This window comes from Crocuta crocuta, unplaced genomic scaffold, assembly GCF_008692635.1.
Source record: "Crocuta crocuta isolate KB4526 unplaced genomic scaffold, BGI_CrCroc_1.0 scaffold64, whole genome shotgun sequence".
Classification (NCBI taxonomy): domain Eukaryota; kingdom Metazoa; phylum Chordata; class Mammalia; order Carnivora; family Hyaenidae; genus Crocuta; species Crocuta crocuta.
Window position 1 is genome coordinate 12,599,425 of NW_027530640.1, and position 22,030 is coordinate 12,621,454.

At 35.1% G+C, this 22,030-nt stretch overlaps 1 protein-coding gene and 1 pseudogene across 4 annotated transcripts in view; one reads left to right on the plus strand and one right to left on the minus strand.

Annotated features, from left to right (window-relative positions):
* Window positions 1-22,030, plus strand: part of ANKHD1 (ankyrin repeat and KH domain containing 1) — a 125,052-nt gene that overhangs the window by 31,194 nt on the left and 71,828 nt on the right. For all 4 annotated transcript variants that reach the window (XM_077768761.1, XM_077768764.1, XM_077768763.1 and 1 more), the window contains exons 3-7: window positions 4,713-4,869; window positions 6,217-6,364; window positions 7,076-7,223; window positions 9,258-9,491; window positions 11,824-11,918. In XM_077768761.1, the coding sequence (XP_077624887.1) occupies window positions 4,713-4,869; window positions 6,217-6,364; window positions 7,076-7,223; window positions 9,258-9,491; window positions 11,824-11,918 (782 nt within the window). The remainder of the gene's footprint in view (window positions 1-4,712; window positions 4,870-6,216; window positions 6,365-7,075; window positions 7,224-9,257; window positions 9,492-11,823; window positions 11,919-22,030) is intronic.
* Window positions 12,255-13,318, minus strand: LOC144235394 (large ribosomal subunit protein eL8-like; annotated as a pseudogene).

The window sequence follows — 22,030 nt, forward strand, 5'->3', positions numbered from 1 at the left end:
CACTCCTTTTAGTTACTTATTTAGCATAAATATATGTGCATGTTAAATACATAAAAGAATTTAATCTAGAAGAATGTATAGGTCACTTTTTTAAATAGTGCCTAAAAATAAATAAAAATAGTGCCTAAAAACTTGTTAGAGTGCCATGTATACTTTATCCCATGTTAAAGCTATTAAACTGCAGAAAATTCAAAGTAAAAAAGTTTTAAAGGTATAGAAAATTTTATTTAGTTTCTGAGTACTTTAATAAGCATCATATGAACGATTCAGAAAAATAACAGCACCTTTTTAGCACATTTCATATTGACTGAACAGAACAGTATAAGTTTGATCAAATAGTGACAAGGACAAGAGCTAAACAAACTGAGCATTTTTTAAAAAATTTATTTATTTATTTTAAGACAGAGGGAGAGAGCAGGAGTTGACCAGTGGGAGAGGGAAAGAGAGAGAGTCCCAAGCAGACTCTTCGCTCAGTGTGGAGCAGGACGCTGGGCTCGGTCTCATGACTGTGAGATCATGACCTGAGCCACTCAGGCACCCCAAATTGAGCATTTTTATATTAGTCTTGGAAAGACATAGATGTTATGTTAAAAATGAGCTTACTTGATATCTTGTTATTCTTTTAACTCTGTCCTGTTATGGAAAAGCATAGGTACAATTTTTAGCCCATTGACTTCTAGTCTACCTACCTTATGTTTTTGTAACTGATAGAAACTTAAAATTAGATAGAACAAAATAAGACTGTTTAAATTAGGGCAGAACTAGTAATTTTTAAAAAAAGGTATAAAGATCACATTGGTAATTACATTGAATGTCCTTCCCTTCTAGTCTGAATTTCCTGTAAGTCTCCTACTTGTGATTTAGGGATATACTGTACAAGATTCCTGAAATGAGAGTACCGTGACAACCCACTAATTTTTTGTTTGTTTGCTTTGCTTTGCTTTGGAACCTTATGTCATTTTGCTGAGAGCAGAGAGAAGCGTGGAGAAGTCTTCTCTGCTTTCCTTTTCTTCCTCAGGAAAGGTTTAAGCTGTTTCCTGGTGGGAGTATACCTTTACTCTCTGGTTTGGGCTGACACTTCACTCATGTTGGGCATACTACTCCTTAATTCCTAATTAAGGATTTTAAACTAATTTCTCCTTTTTTCTGGGTACCTCATGATTCTCATTCAGTGCTGTTTTCTGGCACATTAGTTAAGCATTTTTCTTTCCCTGTTTTCTCTTGGATAATAGAAGTCTGGAAAAAACAGCAAGATACCTTAGAATTGCCTGTTTTCATACATATATTGATAGAAAGAAAATAAACCTTGATAATGACTATCTGCCTTTCACGAGGTGTCAAAAACTATTGAATTTTTAAACTTTGCATATTTTGATAATTTAAACTCCATACATGATTGGATATGTCTTTGGTTGTATACAAAGAAATTGTCAAATGTATTTTAAAATGATGTGCTTCTTTCTAAGAACTGTGCAAATCATCTTTTAATGAATATTTTGTTTTTGTCCTTTAGTATTTTCATTTGCTTTTTGGACATTGTTTTCAGGAATTTTTAGACTCTTATGGTTTTTTGTTTTTGTTTTTAAGTAGTCTCTACACCCAATGTGGGGCTCAAACTCATGACCCTGAGATTAAGAGTCACATGCCCACCAGTTAAGCCAGTTGAGTGCCCCTAGATTCTGTGTTTTTAATTGAGAATATATTAGGCATTATTCAGCTTCTTAAGGAAAATAGAATTTTTGACACTATTGTTACTGGAAAAATGAAATTGAAAATATTTATCTTTAAAATTCTTTGATATTCTTAGAGAAAATTAAGAATCGTAAAGCTATTTCAAAAATTTCATTTATTTATTTATAATTTTTAATTTCTTGAGAGTGAGAGAGCATGAGCAGGGGAGGGGCAGAGAAAGAGAAGGAGATAGAGAATCCCAAACAGATTCTGCACTGTCAGAGCAGAGCCCGATGTGGGGCTCAAACTCACAAACTGTGAGATCATGACCTAAGACGAAGTCAAGACTTGGATGCTTAACCAGCTGAGCCACCCAGGCACCCCTGTTTTTAATTTTTTTAAAGATTTTATTTTTAAGTAATCTCTATACCCAATGTGGGGCTTGAACTCACAAACCTGAGATCAAGAGTCCTGTGCTCTACCAACTCAGCCAGCCAGGCGCCCAACAAGAATAATTTTTAAAAATTATGTTCTAAATTATAAATGTAATAAATCAAAGATAGCTAAATCAACATGAAATGTATTAAGTATATAATAAAACCTTCCCATTGTCAAGGTTTACATATACTTCCAGCCTTTTTCTTGTGTAGCTTTATAAATACAAGTATATATTTAATCATACATAATTTTAAAACAATGAAGTAAGGCCACATTACACAAAATATATTGTAATTTCCTTTTCACTGAGTTTATTGTGGGCATCCTTGTATAACATGGTATTTTCCTTTTTTTCTCTCTCTCTTTTTGTTTTGGGAAAGAGAGAAAGAATGAGTGAGAGGGGGAGGGAGGGAGAATCCAAAATAGGCTGTCAGCGCATAGCCCATAGCAGGGTTCTGTCTCATGAATTGCAGGATCATGACCTGAGCCAAAATCAAGATTCAGACGTTTAACCAACTAAGCTACCCAGGTGCCCAACTCTCCTTCTTTTAAAGCATAAGATAATATTTTCTCGCTTAAATATACCATAATTTATTTTATTTTATTTATTTATTGAGGAAAATTTAGGTTATTTCCTATTTTCCAATGTTACAAATAATGATGTAGTTGATATTCATATATAATGTTTCTTATTTGTGCAAGTATCTTTATAGGACAAATTATTAGAAAGTGGTATCACTGTGTCAAAGTATGTTTACACTTAAAATTTTGATAACGGCATTAAAAAAATTATATAAGAAAAGAAAGGGGCACTTGGATGGCGTAGTTGGTTAAGCGTCTGACTCGACTCTTGATGCTTGATATCACAGTTTGTGAGTTTGAACGCCACATTGAACTCTGCTGTGATGGTGCAGAGCCTGCTTAGGATTCTGTCTCTCCTTCCCTGTGCCCCTCCCCTGCTTGTGCTTTGTCTCTCTCTCTCTCTCAACATGAATAAATAAACATTAAAAATTTTTTTGAATTTTGATAACTTGTCAGTTTTGCTCCTACCCTGCCAACTTTGTACCGGTATACATTCCTATTAACAGTTTTAGAGGCCCTTACACCTCAGTCATTTTTTTGGTCAATTTCATAGTTTATGTTCATTTAATATCAGTAAGTGGTTTGGTAGCTCTTTATAAATGATGATATAAGTTTATTTGATATTAATTTTTTTAGTTTTTATTTTGCCTTAACTTTATGGTGTGCTTAATTATATAAATATTTCACTGAAATTAAAATGTTTAGTATCACATGTATTAACCTTTTATTTCACGGCTTTTGGGATTTGGACTTATGCTTAGAAAAGCCTCCTCTACATTAGCATTAGAAAAATACCACACAGTATAATAGTACATTTTGATCTTTAGTCTACCTCATATTTATTTTTGTGAATGAGATGAATTAGAGATCCTTCTTAATTTTCAAATGATAACCGGTTTCGGAACAGTGTTTTTGAAATAAGTGCTCCCGTTTCCTTTGATTTGAAATGTCAATTTACAAATGATCTAGTGTCTTTTTTTTAAGTTTATTTATTTATTTATTTATTTTGAGAGAGAGAGCATGTGCATGCATGCATGCGGAGAAGGGGCAGAGAGAAAGGGAATGAGAGAGAATCCCAAGCTAGCTCCGCACTGTTAGTGCAGAACCTGATGTGGGACTCAAACTCATGAACCGTGAGATCATTACCTGAGCTGAAATCAAGTCAGGTACTCAACCAACTGAGCCACCCAAGCATCCCAACTCTTGTATATCTTTGATATAATTATCTGTTTCTGTGCACATATCATGCTGTTATAATTTGCATGGCATCCTAATATATTCTATATCTTATTGGGCAAATTTTCCCTTTTTTCTTTCCTTGTTACTGTTCTCCAAAACTTCATTGACTATTTTTCTCTCATTTTCAGGAGTGATCAGGCAATGATATTACCATAGAAATTTTCTGTTATAGTAGTAACTGATTCCTCATTGAATGTAGACAAAAAGATTTACTGGCAACTTAGACACCTTATAGTCCTACTAAACTGTGAGCTCTGTAAGGACTGGAACTATGCCTTATCCCGTTCTGTCTTACTAGTGTCTGGCATATCATAAACACATAATAAATATAAAAATGAACTTATTTCAATTTACATTGTTATCCTAGAAGATGGTTCTGGGTGGCAAAAGGAGAAACTGTTGGATTGTTTGTTATAATAGTGCAGAATATCCCCTTCTTTACTACTGAAAATAGTATAGATAAATATGGTCTTATACTGGAGATCTTATGGTATGACTATATATTTTGAAAGAACTTTCATTTTCCCGTGTTAAGTTAAATTTGGAGTTAGGTAGCGTACACATTAATATTATGTGCATTGTTAAGATGGAAAGACTAAAACGGGTTACATGATGCCTTTTGACATTAGTGGCAAAAATTGATCTCAACCTTATGTTCTGATCGTCAAACTTATCTTTGGAGACTATGCTGTTTTTGCCCTAGATAGTAATGTTTAGAAATGTATTACAGTTTGCACTTTATGCTTTTTCTTCCCGTGTTACCTGATTGACGCACGCTGAAGGGATTGGAAAATTGTCAACTGCTGATGGTAAAGCTTTTGCAGATCCTGAGGTACTCCGGAGACTGACATCCTCAGTAAGTTGTGCACTAGATGAAGCTGCTGCTGCACTGACCCGAATGAGAGCAGAAAACAGCCACAATGCAGGACAAGTAGACACGTATGTGTATAATGAATTCTTCTGGATATTAGATATTTTCTGGAGTGGACTTTGGGGTAGTAACAAATTTTAGTTAAGTATATCTTTTGGAGGGGATTATAAACTTTAGCTAAATGGTTATCAGAATAGATATTATATTTTAAGTAGATATATAATGTATATATTATATGGGTATAAAAATAGATATTATATTTTTATTCTTGCATTCTTCCCATATTCATTGAGCATTCTTGTGGGATGAATATACTAGAGTCTGAAAAATCCAAAGTGAGTAGAGGTCTGATTTCTATTTCTAAGGAAGTTACTTACTCTAACAATTATCCTAATAAACTCTAAACTGACCTCTTGAGTAATAATAAATGAGTAAATGAAATAAATGAAATCCAGGTGCTTGCTACTCAAATATGATCCATAACTAGCAGCAGCAGCAGCAGCATCACCTTAGAGCTCATTAGAAATGCAGAATTCCAGACCTCCCCTCAGAGCTACTAAATCAGAATCTATATTTTAATGAGAAACATGAGTGATTCATATGCACAATAAAGTTTGAGATTTGTTGGGGCGCCTGGGTGGCTTAGTCGGTTAAGCGTCCGACTTTCGCTTAGGTCATGATCTCGCGGTTCGCGGGTTCGGGCCCCGCGTCGGGNGAGAGAGGGAGAGTGACAGAGTATGAGTGGGGATGAGCAGAGAGAGAGAGATACAGAATCCAAAGCAGGCTCCAGGGCCTGATGCGGGGCTCTAACTCACAAACTGAGACCATGACCTGAGCAGAAGTCAGACTGACTTCTGCTCAGGTGCCCCTCTTTTTTTTCAAGTTTTGGGGGCTTTTTGTTGTTGTTTTTAAGTAACCTCTGTACTCAACATGGGGCTTGAACTGACAATCCTTAGATTAAGAGTTGCATGCTCTACCAACTGAGCCAGCCAGGCTCCCTGATTTTGTTAAACATTCTGTAGTAAAATTTTTACATAGATTGTACCTTCCGTTACCAAATAAAATTTTAAGCCATGGAATTATATCCCAAATGTCTTTGGGAATTGTTGCATTGGTAGAGTTTGAACACTTTTACATGTACATTATTTAAAATTTAATATGACAGTATGTTAGAACATTTTGAAAAATAAAAATGACAGCTGTTTTCATATTCACTTATTGCCTTTCTGGCTTGGTTGGCCTACATGAATAATTAGTATTGCAGACAAGATGCTCAGCACACAAAATGTTCATACAATTTTTTCCCTTACATATCAACATTTTTCTATGTATGACTCTTTGTATTTAATGTAATTTATTATCAGAGGGTTCTGAGTCCTTCTGTGTTGGTTAATTGTTGATGGTTTTGTTTTCAGTCGTAGTCTGGCGGAAGCTTGTTCAGATGGGGATGTGAATGCTGTTCGTAAATTGCTAGATGAAGGCAGAAGTGTAAATGAACATACAGAAGAAGGAGAAAGTCTGCTGTGTTTGGCTTGTTCAGCAGGGTATTATGAATTAGCACAAGTAAGCAGAAATTATCTTGAGTGATTGAAATTGTGGACGGATTTTAATTTTTTTTTTATCACTAATAAAAGAAATTATTTAGAGGCCAACTTCTTTCCTTTTGGACAGTAGGTAAAATAGAAACTGATACATAATTAATTCTGTTGCCTATATACACAATTTGGCATGGTCCATTTTTCTGCCACTTACTCAAAACTGTTCCTAATGAATAAGAAATACATAGAAATAATAGTAATATTTTAAAACTCATCTTTAGAAATAATGCACAGCTGTAATGGAAAGTAGTGATTTATTTCATTTCATCCAGATTACCTCAATCTTTTAAATTGTGTGTCTGTTTTAACAATATTGGGAAATACCTATGTGTTTACCAGAGTTTCTGTCTTGGGAGTATAGTTTTGTTGTTTTCTTGCTAAATAATCTTAAGCATAACACAAATTCTTGACAAGAGCAGTTAACATTTTATAATAGGATGGCTAATGTGATTACCTCCTCTGCGTAAAGATTAATATGTAATGGAATTGTAAAAAATAACACCTAACTTAGTATTTTAAGTGGTGACCTCTGCAATATTTTCCCAAAAGGTGATTGTTTTTTATTTTTTGTCACCTGCACTATAAAAGAATATCTTTCCAGATTCAGTATATTCTCTAGAAGTACTATTAATAGTAAGAATTGACATTTCTCTCTGTGTGTATATGTGTTTTAAAGGTATTGCTTGCTATGCATGCTAATGTTGAAGATCGAGGGAATAAAGGAGATATAACTCCCCTAATGGCAGCATCCAGTGGAGGTTATTTAGATATTGTGAAATTATTACTTCTTCATGATGCAGATGTCAACTCCCAGTCAGCAACAGGTAAGTAGAAATTGATGTGTAAATATGAGGAAAGTAAATTGATATATTTGATTATAACCTGAGAGGTAAAAATTTGATTTTTACATCTGGGAAACAGTTGTGAACCTACAGAAAAATCTTAGCTTTGTTTAGAATCTCTGAGTAAAATATAAATTAGTTCGATATCACCAAAAGACTGAGATTCTGTTTGCCTAAGAGTGACAGTTTTTCTGCCTGGGATAGTTTCTTTTTTGCCATAATGATAGGTAACATATAAAGAGGCAAAATTATGAACTGTATCTCTTATAATTTTTTATCTCATTTAAATCCAATTCCCTTGACTTTAGATTATAGATTAACCTGAGATTATTTACCCCGTGAGGTTTTTCATGTCAGGCATACTGAATGCATTTACTATTAAGATATTCTTGTGGCAGAATGAAAGTTATTCTAGTAAGGGCTGTTCTTTTAGTTATTTATGTTTCCCAGACACACAGATAGGAGGAGCCTTGGTCATATGTCTTGAGTTATAAGTATAGTTTTAGTAGTAGGATTCCTTGCATTTAGTGAGGCAACAACATGATTTTTAAAAATATGCATAATGAAAGCATATCAGTGTTCCATACCATTAAGTGAATATTAAGTGTAACCTATTTTATTTTTATTTATTTTTTCAAAAAGATTTTTTTAAAGTTTATATATCTTGAGAGAGTGCAAGGGTATAAGCAAAGCAGGGGAGGGGCAGAGAGAGAGAGGGAAAGAGAATCCCAAGCAGGCCCTGCACTAACAGTAAGGAGGAAGCCCCTAGGAAGTCTTGCTCATTTTAAAAATAAATTAGGCAGGGTGCCTGGGTGGCTCAGCGAGTCAGGCTTCTGACTCTTGGTGTCGGCTCAGGTCATGATCTCATGGTTCATGAGAGTGAGCCCCATGCCTGGCTCTGTGCTGACAGTCCCTGCTTGGGACTCTCTCTCCCTCTCCCTCTGCCCCTTCCCTGCTCATGTTTGCTCTCTCACGCGCGCACTCTCTCTCTCAAAATAAATAAATAAATAAACTTTCAAAAATAATAAAATGAGCAAGACTTCCTAGAAGGAATTATAGACCATTTTGCTGACTACTTTGTCTTAGTTGTAATAATAGTAATACATATAATGTGTAACGTGGTTGAACAGTTGAATTCTGAACACTCTGGGTTCTGAAATACTACTTTTCTTGCTGAATCTTTTAAACAGTCTTCTTCAGTCTCATACTGTTGGATACTTAAACCCCTTCCCTTACCCCCTCTAATGAATAAAAATCCTCAAAATAAAATCAGGAAAGAAATACGTGGCAAACCAAGGAATTAATGACCGTTTAAAGAAATTTTTCTTTTGAAGGAGCTTTCCTGAGGGGATTTTTGTCTTCCTATTTCATTAGCTTGCCAAGTAACATTAAGTGTCATTTAAAAAAAACCCTTTCAGTGAATTTTTATCTAAAATACTCTATGTATTGGACAAAACCTAAGAGACTCTTAAATATAGAGAACAAACAGTGTTGCTGGAGGGGTTGTGGGAGGGGGGATGGGCTAAAGGGGTAATTGACATTAAGGAATCTACTTCTGAACTCATTCTTGCACTATATGCTAACTAACTTGGATGTAAATTAAAAAAGAAATAAATTATTTTTAAAAATATTCTATGTATCATTCAGAATTATTCCTTTTCTTTCAGTACTGCACAATTTAGAAATATTTAACATTTTTTCTGTGTATATTCATTTCTTAATCTTCTTTTACCTTTCCTTTATCTACGCATGGTTATTCATAAGACAGTTCATTGTTTTAGGTACATTTTCCATCTGACACATATCTTTAGTAGGAAGAGAAGTAAATTGGCCTGTTTATAATCTTTTAATTAGTACAAAAATTATGAATATACTTCTAGCTAGTAGACCAAAAAACCATGAGATGATAGTTTTAGTGGTTTACATAAAGGAATTGAAGAGGTAGAACTAGAGCATGGCATAATTATAATTGTCTCCATTTTATTATAATTCTATATTTCTTTTGGTTTTTGTTAGGAAATACTGCACTAACTTATGCCTGTGCTGGAGGATTTGTTGACATTGTGAAAGTGCTACTTAATGAAGGTGCAAATATAGAAGATCATAACGAAAATGGACATACCCCCTTAATGGAAGCAGCCAGTGCAGGTCATGTGGAAGTTGCAAGAGTTCTTCTGGATCATGGGGCAGGCATCAACACTCATTCTAATGAATTCAAAGAAAGTGCTCTTACTCTTGCATGCTACAAAGGTACTCTCTCTATATATGAATATATATTTTTTCATATCAACTTTGAATATTTAAATATTTGAGGATTGAGGGTTTGTTTTTTTTTAATGTTTATTTATTTTGAAAGAGAGAGAAAAGAGAGACAGCACATGCGTATGCATTTGCACAAGCTGGGGGAGGAACAGAGAAAGAAGGAATCCCAAGCAGGCTCCATGCTATCAGTGCAGAGCCCAGTGTAGGGCTCGATGTCACGAAGCATGAGATCATGATCTAAGACAAAATCAAGAGTTGTCTAAGCCACATAAGCGCCCCAAGGATTAAGTATTTGAATTAATTTTATATTACTTAGGTTTTCCCTGTGCTAATTATCTAGCTTCTAAGAGATTATATAGAAAGTCCATTTTAGCCTATATTTCAAAAAAGTATAATTTCACAGTGTTTATTATTTTACTTTCTATTTATTCAGGTAGCTATGAAGTCAATGAAAACTTATAGCATAAAACTTGAAGGTTTCCATTATTTAATAACTTTTGTTTTATATGATTTTTCTGACTATTATTTCAAAAATAAAGCACACTCAGATAATAGTAATAGTAATAAATAATAGTCGATACAGAAAACTTGAAAAACACAGAATAGGGTAAGGAAAAGAAATTTCAATGACATGTAACATTACCCCCTAAAGATGAAAGCATGTAAATAGTATTTTAGTGTATTTACTTCCAGTGTGTTTTTAGGTATATATATATATAAACACAAAAATATATTATATTTATGTATAATTTTTAAACTAAACTAAACAACTGTTTTGTAGTGTGCTTATTTTATTTAGCAATATATCATGAACATTTCCCATCTCAAGAAATACTTTTCTAACACAACTTTTGGTGGTCACATATACTTCACTATTTCAAGAGTGGGTTTGGCTGCATAGGTCATGAAACCTAAGTTAATAATGAATTGAACAAAAGAGAAGCTTTTTCTTTTTTACATAAATCAAACCCAAGGGTAGGCGTGTATAGCTAGTTCCACTAGCTCAAGATCTCAGAATTCTGCTTTTCTGCTCTACTTTTCTAGTATGTAGTTTCTATCCTCAAAGTTACCTACAGTCCAAGATGGTAGCTAGAGTCCCAGCAATCCATATTCTAGGAAGGATGAAGAGGGGAAGGGCAAAATAGGGAGCGTCTTTCAATTTAGTAAGCTACTTTTAAGGAATCTTCATAGAAGTTCTGCCTTAAAGCTCCCACTTACATTTCATTGGCTACACATGGCAAGGGAAGCTGGGAAATGTAGTCTTTTAGTCAGGCATGTTGCCACTCAGATAAAACAGAGTTCTATTAAGGAAGATTGAAAGAGTGGGTATTGAGCAGGGAAGTAGTGGTCTTTGCAAATACTTCAAATGGATGCACCATAATGCCTGTTGTTGGACACTTGCATTGTTCCCAGTTTTTCACTATTATTAAAAACACTGTAATAACATCCTGTGTAGACATCTTTGCCTAATTTCTGATTATTTCCTTAGGATAAATTCCTGGAAGTGGAATTGCTGGGTCAAAGGGTATGGACATTTTTAAGGCTTTTGATACATATTGCCAAATTGCCTTCTAGAAAGGTTGAACCAATTTACACTCCCACCAGCAATGTTTGAGAGTGCCCTTTATCCCACCCTACACCCTCACCAACACTGGGTATTATCATTCTTTTTAATATTTGCCATTTTGATAATAGAAAATGGTGTCTCATTTTAATTTGCATTTGTTTAATAGGAAGGTTTAATATTTTTTCAGTTTAGTATTCATTTGCATTTCTTTTTTAATGACCATTTCATGTCCTTCATCCATTTTTCTACTGGAGTGTTTGTCTTTTTCTTGCTGACTTTTAAGACGTTTTATATATTAAATGTATCCAAAGGGTTGAAATTATTTTGAAAAGAGTTTTCTATGCCTGTTCATTTCCACAGTGAGTTTATGGTCATTATGTTAATGCTGTTTTTATGAAAAATATGATGCAAACATACTTTACCTGGTATTTTATTTGATTTCAGTGTTTTGATTTGATAAATAATTTATGTAGATTAAATCAAAGAATAAGTATTATTGCGTTATTTAACTTGAATTATGTGCTTTGGACTAATTCAATCTTTAAAACCTAGATGCTTGACGAGAGCCTGCTTATTATTTTGGATTGGCTTTGTAAAAAGTGTCATTGCTTTATTGAATGAAAAATTAATTCTCTCATAAAGTTTTATATAGATACCTGAAAGAAAATGATTCTTCATTTTAATACTTAGGTATTAAATGAATACTCAGTTTTTTAGAAATACAGTTTTAAAATTTATGTTCTTTTTTTTAAGGCCATTTGGATATGGTTCGCTTTCTACTTGATGCTGGTGCAGATCAAGAGCACAAAACAGATGAGATGCACACGGCCTTAATGGAGGCTTGCATGGTAATTTTAAATTGCACTCAATTGAAATGACATTCTTGAAAAACAATGTTTTATTTAACGTTTGTTTTTTGTTTTTGTTTGTTTTGGAAGAGAACTTTTTTTAATGCTTATTTTTGAGAGAGAGACAGGGAGAATATGAGTGGGGAAGGGGCTGAGAGGGAGACAGAGGATCTGGAAGGATTCGATGCTAACAGCAGGCAGCCCAATGTGAGGCTCTAACTCAGAAACTGTGAGATCAGGACCTGAGCTGAAGTAGGATGCTTAACTGAGCCATCCAGGTGCCCCAGAAGAGAACTTTTTATTACTATTATGTACAGAAAATTCAACAGCATACACTTAGCCCAGTTTGGTGGCCAGTTATTTAGCCTTTCCTTTTTCCAGTTTGGCAATGTGAGCCACTGACTTTGCACCCTGTACGTTTCTTCCCCAGTGACAGTGGGTCTCATCATATCTGTCATTGATATTGATCCTGATAGCTTCCACCAGCTTAGCCAGAGCTCCTTTGTCTTCTAAGTTAACCTGTGTGAAGCCAAAGGTGGTACAGGTCTTTCTGTGGGCCAGACACCCCAACTTGGGCCTTCCCCTTGACAATGCAGTAGGGATTCCCCATCTTAAGACACAGGGCAAGCAGGAAGACAATCAGCTCAGTGGGATCCACATCATGTTCAGTCACTACCAACTAAACCTTCTTATTTTCTATTAAGGTGGTGATGGTACTAACCCCAGTTTGAAGAACAGTTGGCCTCTTAGTGGGGACATCCCCTTTCCCTGCAGCTTTCTTCCCAGATCAGGTCAACAATCTTTCCTTCTTCTGTTGCTTTGTCTCTGCTCTGTATTTATGGGTCAGCTTAAGCAGTTGAGTAGCTGTTTGGTGGTCCAGAGCCTGAATGAACTGCTTAATTGCAGGAGACACTTTTATTTATTTTTATTTTTTGTGGGGAGAGACACTTTTAACATTTATTTATTACTTATTTTGAGAGAGGGAGAGAGAGTGCATGCATGAGCAGGGGATAAATGGAGGGGGGCGGGGAGAATCGCAAGCAGGCTCCGTGCTCACAGTATGGAACCTGATGCAGGGCTCAAACCCACAAACTCTGAGATCATGACCTGAGGAGAAACCAAGAGTTGGATGTTCAACCCATTGAGCCATCCAGGTGCCCCTAGGAGGCACTTTTAAATATTTATAGAGTATAGCCCTTGCCACTTCAGGTGGGTATCGTGGGGCCATTTGACAAAGCAGGTGAGGTCCCTTTTGGGCTGGATATCCTTTTCTGATGCCAAAGTTCTTGGACCTTTTCTCAAATGGAATTGACCACCTTCTTGACCTGCTGCATCCTCACTGCAGTGGGGCCCAGAGCCACCTTCCTCCCCTTAACCTTCCTTCCTTTTGGCATCTTGGATGGCTGGAGGAGACTTGTCTAACTTTTGATAGGAAAGCTGTCAATGTAGGACCCAGTGCAAAAGGCGGGGTTTGTTTTGTCATTTCNATACATAACATAAGATTTACCGTCTTAGCCATTTTTAAAAAAGATTTAATTAAGATAAATATTTTAATAAATATTTAAGTAATCACTACACCCAACGTTTGACTCAAACTCACAACCCCAAAACCAAAAATCACATATCTACCAACTGAGCCAGCCAGGTGCCTCCCCCATCTTAGACTTTTTGAAGTGTACAGTTCAGTGGTATTAAATACATTAATAATGTTATGTAACCATCACCACTGTTCATCTTCCTAACACTTGTCATCTTGTAAAACTGAAACCCTGTACTAATTAAATAACAATTTCCCATTCCCCGCTCTCTCCCCAGCCCCTGGCAATCACCCTTCTACTTTTTGTCTATAATTTTGGCTACTTTTATTATCTCGCTGAAGAGAATTATACAGGGCATTTGGGTGGCTCAGTGGGTTAAAGTGTCCAACTCTTACTTGTGGGGATGAGCACTGAGTGTTATGTGGAAACTAATTTGACAATAAACTATTTAAAAAAAAAAAAGTGTCCAACTCTTGATTTTGGCTCAGGTCACGATCTCAGGGTCGTGAGATTTAGCCCTGCATCAGGCTCTGCATTGAGTGTGGAGCCTGCTTAAGATTCTCTTTCTCTCTCTCTCTGCCCCTCTCTTGCTTACTCTCTCTCTCTCTCTGAAATAAAAAATAGAAGAATAATCATACAGAAGTAATCATAGTAAAACCTTGGTTTGTGAGTATAATTCATTCCAGAATGATGCTTGTAATCCAAAGCACTTGTATATATATCAGAGCGAATTTCTCCATAAGAAATAAGGGAAACTCAGTTGACTCATTCCACAATCCAAAAACATTCATATAAAAATAATTACAATACTGTAATATTATAGAAAATCATAAAATATAAAGAAAGATAAACAAGTTAACTGCACTTACTTTTGAAAACCTTCGTGGCTGGTGTGAGGGAGACTAGAGAGGAGGGTTGTTGGGTAGGACGACTTTCACTATCACTAACAGAATTACTGCTGTCTATTTGTTCAATGGAATCTTTTTCTTTTCATGCAACTTTAACAAGTAACCTACCCAATGACACTTGGTTTTGCCTCATTTCGAGGATTTCCTGGAAATGTGACTTTGCATTGTCATTAAACAGATTCATCACTTGCACTTCTATAGCCTTATACAGCTGATGCTTTTCTACAAAATTTTGCATTGTTTCCCACATTTTATACATCTCCCTAATCTCATTAGAAGTGAGGGATTCCTCTGCTTTTTCTCCTCTGCAGACGAGATACAAACGTAGACTTCTTATAAAATCTTTTAGTCTCGGCGGCTCGCATACCTCCTTTGTACTTCTTGATGATTTCCTTCTTAACTTCCAATGTAATCATCTCCTCCTTCTTACCACCTTTCTTTTCAACGTTTTTCTGCATGGGGTACATTTTATATACTAGCATTGCTGTTGACTATAGTACACTATTAATAAACTCTTGTCATAAACTTATTTAATGTAATTGGGCAATAAGGCAGCAGAGGAAAGGGTCTATATCTATCTGTGGGCATCCTGACCTGGAATGAAGCAAAGCATTCATAAGCTTACTCTTGTATGGAAAAGCAAAAGACTGTCCATAGAGTCTTTGAAGTGATAAAAAATACACTTGTGCCAGTTGTGGGCACTTTCTAGTGTTTTGAAAAATCGCTGATTTCTACCAAATACCGTGGCCTGAGACCAAGCATCTGAGCATGAGAGATGATTACACACCATCCAGCAGCAAGCGAGCGAGAAAGGGAGAGAGAACGAGAGAAGAACCATTGACTCAGTTATCATGTGATGTTCATCGTCACATACTACTCATATTGCAAGACATCGCTCATTTATCAAGTTAAAATTGCTCGTCTTGTGGAACACATGCAGAACAAGTTACTTGTAATCAAGATTTTACTGTAATTAATTAATTTAAAAAAGGAATCTTACAGGATTTGTCTTTTTATGACTGCCTTATTTCACTTGGTATATTTTCCTAAAGATTCATCTATATTGTAGCATGTGTCAGTATTTCCTTACTTTTTTAAGGTTGCATAATGTTTCATTGTATGTATATAAGATATATTGCTTATTCATTCATCCTTTGGTGGACATTTGGGTTGCTTCCATGCTTTAGTTATTGTGTATAATGCTGCTTTGAACAAACCTGTACAAATATTTGATCAAGTCCCTGCTTTCACTTCTTTTGGGTATATACCTAGAAGTGGTATTGCTTGATCATATAGTATTTCTATTTATAATTTTTTGAGGAATTACTACCATACTCTTTTTTCCACAGTGGTTTTACCAGTTTTACATTTCTACACACAGTGTACAGAGGTTCCAATTTCTCCATATTCTCACGAACACTTATTTTCTGGGGTTTTTTTGATAGCAGCCATCCTAATGGTTGTGAGATGGTATCCCGTTGTGGTTTTGATGTACATTTCCCTAATAGTGATGTTGATCATCTTTTCATGTGCTTATTGACCATTTGTATATCTTCTTTGTTGAAATGTCTATTCAGATCCTTTGCCTCTTGAATTAGGTTGATTGGTTTTGGTTTTTGAGTTTTAGAATATCTTTATATATTTTGGATATTAATCTCTTATACCCATTGTAAATATACCCAAATATTTTCTCCTCTTGTGTTGGTTGTCTTTTTATTCTATTGAATAGTGTCCTTTTATACATAAAAGGTTTTATTTATTTATCTATTTATTTATTTATTTTAAAGTTTATTTATTTATTTTGTGAGAGAGAGAGTGCAGGGAAGGGGCAGAGAGATGGAGGGGGAGAGAGAACCTCAAGCATACTCTGACAGTGCGGAGCTCAGTCCTGCGAACTGTGAGGTCCTGATCTGAGCTGAAATCAAGAGTCAGACTTAAATGACTGAGCCCCCCAGGCGGCCCTGTATATAAAAGTTTTTATTTTAATGAAATCGAATTTGTTAATTGTTTCTTTTATTGCCTATGCCTTTGGTGCCATATCCAAAAAAATCATTGCCAAATCCAATGTCATGAAGTTTTGTCCTATGTTTTCTTCTAAGAGTTTTATAGTTTTAGGTTTTTGATCCTTTTTGAGTTAATTTTTGTATATGATGTTATATAATGGTCTAATTTCATTCGTTTGCATGTGGATGTATAGTTTTCCCAGCATCATTTGTTAAAAAAACTGTCCTTCCTTAATGACTGGTCTTAACACCCTTGTCAAAAATCATTTGGCCATATATGCAAGGGTTTATTTCTGGAATCTCTCCTCTTCCTTTTGTCTAGATGTCTATCTTTATGACAGTACCAAATGTTGTATTTACTGTAGGTTTGTACATGTTGTGAAATCAGGAAGTGTGAATCCTCGTGCTTTTATTCTTTTTCAAGTTTGTTTTCAGGGTTCCTTTACCTTCTTTTTTAATGTTTATTAAAGCAAGAGAGACTGAGTGCAAGCAGGGAAGGGGCAGAGAGAGAGGGAGACAGAATTTGAAGCAGGCTCCAGGCTCCAAGCTGTTAGCACAGAGTGTGACGCAAGGCTTGAACTCAAGAATCGTGAGATCATGACCTGAGCCGAAATCGGAGACTTAACCTACTGAGCCACCCTGATACCCCAGGGTTCTTTTAGATTTTATATGAATTTTAGAATGGGCCTTTTATGTTTTTGTAAAAAACACCATTGGGCTTTTGATAGGAATTTCATTGAATTGGTAGAGTTCTTTGAGTAATATTAACATCTTAACAATATTGAAGTTTCTAATCCATGAAAATGGAATGTGTTTCCACTATTTGTATCTTTAATTTTTTTCAGCAATGTTTTGTAGTTTTCAGTGTACAGGTATTTTACTTTGTTGGTTAATTCCTAAGTACTTTATTCTTTTTGGTGCTATTGTAAATGGAATTGTTTTTCTAATGTACTTTTCAGATTATTCATTTAATGTGTTAAAATGCAACTAATTTATGTTATTCACTTTGTATCCTACTTTGCTGAATTAATTCACCTATAAGCTCTAATAACTGTGTGTGTGTGTAGTCTATATACCATCTTTAAGCAGAAATAATTTCACTTCTTTCTTTCCTACTTGGATGCTTTTTTTTTTTTCTTTCTCTCTTCTTGCCTAATTGCTCTGGCTAGAACTTCCAGTACTAGTTGAATAGAAGTGGTATAAGTGGGGATCCTTGCCTTGTTCCTGATTTTAGAAGAAAAGCTTTCAGTCTTTCACCATTGAGTAGGTGTTTGCTGTGGGTTTTGCATATCTGACTCTTACTATGTTGTGGTAATTTCCTTCTAGTCCTAATTTGTTGTGTGTTTTCATCATTAAAGGGTTTTGAATTTTGTCAGATACTTTTTTTCTATCAGTGGAGATGGTAATGTGATTATTCCCCTTATTCTATTAATGTGGTGTATTATAGTGATTAATAGCCATATGTTGAGCCATCCTTGAATTCAATAAATCCCCATTAATCCTGGTGTATAACCCTTTTACTATCCTGCTGAATTCACTTTGCTAGTAGTATTTGATTGAGGATTTTTGCATTCAATATTCATAAAAGACATTGGTCTGTGCTTCTTCCTTCCTTCCTTCTTTACTTCTTTGCTTCCATCCTTCCTTGCTTTCTTGTTTACTCATTTTTGAAAGTGTGTGAGCAGCGATGAGGGAGGGCATCAAGAGAGGGGAGAACAGAGGATCCGAAATGGGCTCTGCACTGAGAGCACGGAGCCCGATGCAGGGCTCAAATTCTCTAACCATGGGATTACTGATTTATTACTTTTACTAGTTCTATTCACATTTCCTATTTCTTTGTGATTTAGTCTTGATAGGTTTCGTGTTTTTAGGAATTTGTCCATTTCATATAGGTTATTCACTTTGTTTTTTTTTTTTTTATTTATTTCTAGGAGAGAGAGACAGAGACAGCATGAGCAGGGGAGGGTCAGAGAGAGAGGGAGTCACAGATTGAAACAGGCTCCAGGCTCTGAGCTGGCAGTCAGCACAGAGCCCGACGCGGGGCTCGAACCCACGAACCGAGAGATCATGACCTAAGCGAAAGTCGGACGCTTAACCGACTAAGCCACCCAGGCGCCCCGGTTATTCACTTTGTTGCCGTACAGTTGTTCGATGTACTCTCTTATAATCCGTTTTATTTCTGTAGAATTAGTAGTACTTTCCCCACTTTTGTTACTGATTTTACTAATTTTTCTTTCTTTTTCTAGCTAAAGGTTTGTCAATTTTATCTTTTCAAAGAACCAGCTTTTGATTTTATTGACTTTTCTCTGTTTTTCTGTTCTCTATTTCATTTCTTTCTCCTCTAACCTTTATTATTTCCTTCCTTCTGCCAGTTTTAAGTTTATTCTTATTTTGATTACTTTAATTGGTTTCTAGTTTGTGTAATTTTTTAAAAATTTTATTGTTTTTAATTTTATTTTAATTCCAGTTAAATCAACATACAGTGTTAGGTTAGTTTTGGGTGTACAATAAAGTAATTCAGCAATTCTGTACTAGTGCTTTACATGGTGAGTGTACTTTTTAATCCCTATCACCTGTTTCACCCGTAACCCCCACCCCACCACTTCCTCTCTGGTGACCATCAGTTTGTTCTCTACAGTGAAAAGTCTCTTTCTTGATTTGTCTCTCTTTTTTCCCTTTGCTCATTTGTTTTGTTTCTTAAGTTCCTCATATGAGTGAATTCTCTAGTTCCATCCATGTTGTTACAAATGTCAAGATTTTATTCTTTTTGATGGCTGAATAATATTCCATTATATACATGTACCACTTCTTTGTCCATTCATCTGTTGATGGACTCTTGGACCACTTCCATAATTTGATTAGTGTAAATAATACTGCAGTAACAATAGGAGTGCATATATCCTTTCGATCTAGTGTTTTTGTATGCTTTGGGTACATATCCAGTAGTGCAAATTCATGGGGTAGTTCTATTTTTCATTTTCTGAGGAACCTCCGTACTGTTTTCCCCAGGGGCTACACCAGTTTGCTTTCCCACCAATAGTGCTTGAGGGTTCCTTTTTCTCTACATTGGCTCCAACACTTGTTGTTTATTGTGTTGTTGATGTTAGCCATTCTGACAGGTGTGAGATCGTATCTGTGTAGTTTTGATTTGCATTTGAGTAATGAGCATTTTTTCATGTGTGTTTTGGCCATCAGTATAGCTTTGGAGAAATACCTGTCTTTTGCCCATTTTTAATTTGAGTATTTGTTTTTGCAGTGTTCAGTTGTAGAAGTTCTTTATATATTTTGATACTAACACTACTGCATAAGAAATTTGCAAATATTCTCTCTCATTCAGTAGAGTGTCTTTTAGTTTTGTTGATTGTTTCCTTTGTTGTATAGATGCTTTTTATTTTTAGATAGTCCCGATTAGTTTATTTTTGCTTTTATTTCTCTTGCCTCAGGAGACATATCTAGAAAAATGTTGCTATAGCCAATGTCACAGAAATTACTGCCTGTTCTCTCTTCTAGGATTTTTATAATTTCAGGTCTCCCATTTAGGTCTTTTGTCTGTTATCTACTTTATTTTTATGTATGGTGTAAGAAAGTAGTCCCGTTTCATTTTTTGCATGTAACTGTCCAGTTTTCCTAACAACATTTGTGAAGAAACTGTCTTTTTCCCATTGTGTATTTCTTACCTCTTTTGCCGAGATTAATTGATTGTATAATTGTGGTTTTGTCATTGATCTCTGTGTCTATTTTTGTGCCAGTACCATCTGTTTTCATTAATACAGCTTTGTAGTATAACTTGGAATCTGGAGTTGTGTTACCTCTAGATTTGTTTTTCTTTTGCAAGATTGTTTTGGCTATTTGGGGTCTTTGTAGTTCCAGACAGAATTTTAGGATTGTTTATTCTAGTTCTATTTTTAAAAACTGCTGTTGGTATTTTGATAGGGATTGCATTAAGTCTCTGGATTGCTTTGGTAGTGTGGGCTTTTTAACAGTATTTGTTCTTCCAGTCCATGAGCCTGGAATGTCTTTCCATTTCTTTGTGTTGTCTTCAATTTCTGTCATCAGTGTTAGAGTTTTTAGAGGATAGGTCTTTCACCTCCCGGTTAGGTTTACTAGGTATTTTATTTTATTATTTTGGGTACAATTATAAATAGGATTGCTTTCCTAATTTCTCTTTCTGTTGTTTCATTAATAGCATATAAAAATGCAGTGGGTTTCTGTACATTGATTTTTGTATCCTCTAATCTTACTGAATTCATTTATCAGTTCCAGTAGTTTTTTGATGGGGTCTTCTATATGTACTCTCATGAAATCTGCAAACAGTGTAAGTTTTACCTCTTCTTTACCAATTTGGATGCCTTTTATTCTTTATTGTTTTCTGATTGCCATGCCTAGGACCTTTAGTACTTTGTTGAATAAAATTGGTGAGAGGGAACATCCTTGTCTTATTCCTGATCTTCAGGGGAAAGCTTTCAGTTTTTCATCATTGAGTATGATAATTCCACTCTTTTATTTAGAATTTCCTTCCTTCTGCTTGCAGGATGTGTTTTGCTCTTCTTTTACTAGGCTTTTGAAATGTGAGCTTAAGTTATCATTTTTTTCTCTCTTTTAATTTTATGCACTTAGAGCTATAAATTTCCTTCTAAGCACTACTTTTAGTTATGTCTTATAAATTTTAATATGTTGTATTTTTGTTTTCATTCAGTTCCATGTATTTTTCTTATTTATTCCACTTAAGACTTACTCTGTGACTCAGGTTATTTTGATGTGTAGCTAGTTTCCAAACATCTGAAGATTTTCCTGTTATCTTTCTGTTAATGATTTCTAGTTTGGTTCCATTGTGATCAGAGAGTACATGCTGTATGATTTTAGTTCTTTAAAATTTTTGAAGTTTGCCTTATAGTGGAGATGTGGACATATATTCCCTGTGCATTTGAGTAGAATGTATATTTTGCTGGTTGGGGGTGGCGAGTTCTGTAAATGTCCGTTAGATCCTATTGAATGATAGTAGAATTCTACATTTTTTTCTGACTTTGTGTCTGGTTTTTCTAACAATTCTTGAGAGAGGTGTGTTATAATCTTCAACTGTACTTGTACTTGTGGATTTGTGACTTCATTTAGTTGGTTCTTTTTTTTTTTTTTTCTTTATTTCACATACTGGAGAGCTCTGTTTGGTACATATACATTTTCAGAATTGCTGTGTCTTCCTCACAATTGACCCTTTTATCATTATGTGAAGTTTCTCTCTTTCTATGGTAATCTTCTTTGTTCTGAGGTCTCTTTGTTAATGTGGCTCCTGATATTATTATAGCTACTCTTGTTTTCCATTGATTAATGTTTCTCTGATAAATGTTTTTGCCCTTTCCTTTCAATCTTTGATATGTTTGATAGGCCTATATTGTTACAGTGGAGTGAGGTTTTTTTTGCAGACAGTATATTTTTAGGTCATGTTTTGTAATCCACTCTCATTTTTTGTTTTTTAATTGTTCTATTTAGACCATTTATGTTTAAAAATACTTATTGAGGGCCACCTGGGTGGCTCAGTTGGTTAAGCATCAGACTCATGATCTCATCTCAGGTCTTAGAGTCATGAGTTCAAGCCCTGCATTGGGCTCAATGCTGGATATGAAGCCCACTTTAAAAAAATAATTATTATTGGGGCGCCTGGGTGG